This window comes from Trichechus manatus, unplaced genomic scaffold (assembly GCF_000243295.1).
Source record: "Trichechus manatus latirostris isolate Lorelei unplaced genomic scaffold, TriManLat1.0 scaffold00026, whole genome shotgun sequence".
Lineage (NCBI taxonomy): Eukaryota > Metazoa > Chordata > Mammalia > Sirenia > Trichechidae > Trichechus > Trichechus manatus.
In genome coordinates this window covers 5,677,321-5,682,505 of record NW_004443962.1, presented here as the reverse complement: position 1 = coordinate 5,682,505, position 5,185 = coordinate 5,677,321, and the positions used below count along the sequence as shown (strand labels likewise).

Sequence of the window (5,185 nt, the reverse complement as noted above, 5' to 3'; positions counted from 1 at the left end):
GGACATAAAGTGATACTCATGAGGAGTGTGCCCCTTAGCTCCAGCAGATACAAGAGACTAAATGGGCAGCTTCTGTCCTGAGGTGAGATGGGAAGGCAGAGAGGGTTAGGAGCTGGCTGAATGGACACGGGGAATCAGGGGTGGAAAGGAGGAGTGTGCTGTCACAGTAAGGGGAGAGCAATTAGAGTCACCTAACAATGTATGTATAAATTTTTGTATGCAAAAATTAAAAAAAAAAATGATGTGTAAATCTTAGAAACCCTATGGGGTAGTTCTACTGTGTCCTATATGATCTCTATGAGTAGGAAATGACTGGACAGCAGTAGGTTTGGTTTTCTGGGGGGTAACATCTGAGATATCACTCTATTCCTGATGTCTGAGGTACCATCACTCTCTCTTCGTCTTCCTCCTACATCTTGGTTTCTCTTTAGTCTTCTCTGCACTTTATTATTATGCAGTTCCTCAGATATTGGTGTTCCTTTAGCTTTGTGTCCTAGAGCCTCTTCTTTTTTATACTAAACTCTCCCCTGCAAGACATCATTCACTTTTACAGCTTCAAATGCCATGAATATAACTCTTCATTCTAGACCCAATACTCATTTGTTTATTGAACAGCTCCATTTGGAAGTCCCACCGGTAGCAATTTAACTTACTCAAAATAGAACTAATCACCTTCTCCCCGAACCTCTTGTATCCCATTATCTTTATAAATTATAAGCAGATGTCCAAAATAGAATTCCTAAGCTGCATTTTGACTCCTCCAATTTCTTCCCATATCTTTCAGAGTCCACTCCTCAGCCACTGACTTATTTTAGGGCACCAGTATCCTTCTTGGATTAATGCAACAGTCTTCTACTATCTCTGTACCTTCCTCTTCTCCACTATAGCCAATTAGCTCCTTCTAAAAACCTCAAATCTGATTATGTCACTCCCCACTACACTAAAAATACAGCCCAGATTTCTCAACATGGTTTGCAGGGCCCTTATGATCTGGCTCTCCCTGCTTCTCTGTTTAGTTCCATTTATTGCATCTCCTACCAGCTATGCTCTATTTATTTGGAACTATCATTAATTCTCTAAACCTACTGTCTCTTCTCTCATCCCTTTGTGTATGTCTGACCCTCTCTTTTTCAGGCCTTTACACACGTTCCTCCTGCCAAAAACATCTCTCTCCAGATAAACTACCCTCTACGTTTTGGCTATGAAATTATTTCTTCTGGGAAACCCTTCTTGACTTCCCCCTTTTGTGCTCCCATGACACCTCACCATTCTCCCACTGTATAGCAATGCCTATTTACATCTCTGTATTCCCATTAAAATTTAATCTTTCTGAGGTCTGAGACCATTTCTTGCTCATGGCAGTAAACCCTGGATCTGAAGCATGCCTAGTACATAGTAGCCTATCAATAAATACTAAATTTATTCGTGAAATTCCATTCACAACTCAAAAAATTACCTCCCTTAAACTTCTACTCAAACTTCATTATCACCTTTTGAAATCTTAAAATGCTAAAAGTTTTCTTTTGATATCTAGAACACTTGAAACCACTTTTTCTGATACAGAGAACTTAAATGTACTTTAATACTAACCAAAGAGAAATGTATTACATAAAATATAAACTGAAATTGACCACAAAGCCAAATACTACCGACACCAGTTTCTAATTTTTAAAATAAATATGCATCCATTCAACAATTTCAGAAAAGAAGATTAAACTAAGGTCTTTTCTACAACTGACATTCTATAATTTCATGAAATATGTTCATGCCTACTACGCACAAAGCATTAAGGAATTCCGTACTAGCAACCTGTTATACTCTTCTAGGCCTCCACATTGTGTCCTTACCTTCTGATTTGCCTGTTTATTTTTTACCTATTCTATAATGGTCCCCAGACCCTCTGCCTCATGAGTTATTCTGATTACATCTGTACATTTTGTATACATGTCAGCCCAAGTTGGTGTTAACGGGATACTGTCATGGTTCAAAACGTTTTTTTAAATTGTTCACTTGGAATTACCTTCAGATCCAGCAGCATATTCTTTCATGTTCTGAGAACTGATAAGACTTCTAAAAGCAGCCAACAGTCATTCAATGTCATGCGTGATGAGTATCAAGGGCAATCAAACTGAATAATGTACAATGTGGTATGACTAAAAAGTAACAGGACAGATTTTACGTAGCTTTAAATCTATGTAGCTTTAAATTGGTCTGAACGTATCAATCAATGGTGGCAGTATGTAACTTCTTAATGCGATTACTTCAGAGAACATCACTTCCTTGGCTACTTGCTTATCAAAGAGTGTGAGCACAGAAAAATGTTTATGGTGTAATGTTAAGTGAAAAATTCAGAATTCTAAATTATGTATACTATGATCCATAACGCAAAAATAAGTATGCAAACAAGAGTTGGAAGATATCATGTAAAATAAGTAATACTGATGTGAGTGGAAGATTAGGTTTTTCCCTTTTTTCAAAACTATTTCATGTTTGTCATGATATCTTTTTAATAATTAAAAAAACAGATTCATTAGTTCATGCACACATACTATAGAAATTTGTTTTATTTAGTGAGAAATAAGATTTACCAGGAAATTGTTCAACTTTCTTTATTACTAAATGCCATAGAAAAGGTAAGATTTGCAACATTTTTGAAGATGAGTTGCTTGTATCAGAATGTTGAACTTCTAGATAAGTAAACCTTTTTGAAATCAGAGCATAAGCTCCTAAGATCAGTCTAATTCACCCAGCAATGCATACAAAACAAATACCATCTTATCATAAACACTACTGTGAAGAGAGACAACCCCAAGATTTACTTTTAAGATATGTGAAAAGGACTGGAGCAGTCAATCGTGTGCTTCTAATGGTAATCACTACCTTGTTAAAAGAAACTCAAAAAATTAATAAAAATTCACAACACATTAAGAACAATCTAAAGGTATTTTCCCTTTTGTAGAATTCAGACACCACTGCCTACGGAGAGAACCCAACTTGATTCAGGAATAGAAAGGCCTGTGACCAGGAAACAAGCAGTGTAGACTAGCAGACAGAAACAGAATAAAAACAATAAAGTGAGTCAGTTCACCTCACCTTACTTTGGATTTTTGTCTGTAACTAACAAAAATGTTACATTAGAAGAGATAATGTGAGGTTAAAGCAATATGAGTCCCTGAAGGGGGCAGTAGTCAGCATAAGAAACTGAAATTAAATAAGTGGCATCTTAAATTAAACTACCTCTAGGAAGCCTAAAGAAAGGATTATTAAAGATATTCACTCTATACCTGATTCACTACAAAGATTTTTCTATATAAACATAATGCACGAATGTTAACTTATATATATGATAATTTTCTAATTTCCCCCATAAAAGTGGTTTGTTTAGGTAACGGAATATGCATTATTTCTTTAATAGTTTAAAATATAAATATGAAAATTATCATTCCACTCCCACTCCAATTTTATTACAAATTTTATTTTACCATCTTTGGCATGATGCTGCACGCCCACAAGCTAGCTAACAATGCATCAAACAGCTAGTTATACCTGCAGAGTAAAAAACAAAACTAGCTTTAATTATAAAACGATAACCAGCAAACAACCTGTATTGGTTAAAACTGTAAAACTGTACTTAACCAGATCTTGCACGACAAACCCTAAGAATGTTAACAGTGAAAAGATCGTCTGCATCTTAACAAATTATCAAACAGAGGATCTGCTAGGCGAGGGAACTAATATCCTGACCTCCTTCCAAAATGACAAACTAGAACGGCAAAATTACACTCAGGCACATGGAGTACTCTTCTCTCAAATCACTCCACAGAGAACTTCATCATTTGCTCCGCCCTCTAATAACTCATGCAAAAAAAGTTCAGCACCATCATAGAGAAACCAAGACAGAGAGAATTCATAGAATGGCTTAGGGCCTTTCCTCCAGGCGGTTAGAGGATCTGCGTGTGCCCTTCGCAGGGGTCCAAAAAAAAAGAAAAACCTAGGCCTAGGGTTTGAGGGATACAGACACCCAAAAGCAGATTTTCTCTCAGAGAAGTTTCTGCCGCCATCCCTATGTTAGCGGCAGGAGGCCCCGGCGCCACCGTCTCAGTCTTTATGATTTTATTATAGGGAGGTGGAAAACGCCACCCAGGATTCTTCCAGGCCTTCACAATTAAGCTTGGGGAGGAGATCCCCCTCATTTTTCTCTTAAAACCCCACTTCCTAAGATACTCCTTAGCAGCCCCCCTTTCTGGCGGCCGATCTCCCGGGATTGGTAAAGGCGCTGCCGAACCCACCGGCCTCGCCGTCAAGGCGGGAGGGCCCGAACAAGCCAGGGCCACAGCTAAGGCTCCAAGGGGCCCAGCAAGGGGAAGGGCAGGCCAGGGACGGGGGGAGAATGACCTGGCCAGGGAAAAAGAAAAGAGGAGGTGAGGGGATGCACTCCACCCCAGGGCTGGCCAAACAAGACGGGAAGATGATGGAGGAGGAGGAGGAGGGCGGTGGCCCGGGTGCGGCCCCCCACTCCTCCCGCCCCCAGGTCCCCAGGCCGGCGGGGACGGATGGGCTCGGCCCACTCGCCGGGTCCGGGCAGGCAGGGGATTAGGGATCCCCCTCCAAACTGCGAGGAGACCGCGAACGAGGATGGGGGGAGCGAGAGGGGCCGTCTCCCGCCTGAACCCGGAGACCCCGACGCCGTCGTCGCTTCTTCCTCAGGAGGGAAGACGGGAGCTTTGAGTAAAGCCCGAGGGAGGAATGCATGAAGGTAGGAGAAAGCCCGGGGCAGACCCGCCGCCCGCTCCGGACCCCACTCTCCACCTTCCGGTAACCGCATCTCTTACCGGTGATGGCGGTGAACTGCTGAATTAACCCCTTCAGCGCCGAGGACGCCGCGGAGCCCCCGTGGGCAGCCATCTTACCGCCGCCGCCGCTGCCGCCGAACAACAACACAGACACACACGGACCACCCTCCCCCACCTCGCAGCGCGGTTTGCGCAGGCTCATTGACCGCCCCCATGCTCCGCCCCTCCTGGCCCGCTGAGCGGTGAGCGCAGGCGCACTTCCCAACCGGTCCGGGAGCGCTCTCTCGGCTCTCCGGATTGGCTGCTCGGTTGCTGTCTGCTCGCCGCAACCTTCTTTGCAACCGCTGGTGCCTCCCTCTTCAAACTCCAAGGCCAGCCTCGTAGACATACCA

At 42.6% G+C, this 5,185-nt stretch overlaps 1 protein-coding gene across 2 annotated transcripts in view; it reads right to left on the bottom strand.

Annotated features, from left to right (window-relative positions):
* Window positions 1-4,949, bottom strand: part of UBXN7 (UBX domain protein 7) — a 73,576-nt gene extending 68,627 nt beyond the window's left edge. The window contains exon 1 of one of the 2 annotated variants that reach the window (XM_004373592.2): window positions 4,833-4,949. In XM_004373592.2, coding sequence (XP_004373649.1) covers window positions 4,833-4,905 — 73 coding nt within the window. In that variant the 5' untranslated portion in view covers window positions 4,906-4,949. Of the gene's footprint in view, window positions 1-3,482; window positions 4,542-4,832 lie in introns of those variants that run through there. The other variant, XM_023728757.1, reaches the window with a different exon arrangement.
* Between the last annotated feature and the right edge of the window lie 236 nt (window positions 4,950-5,185).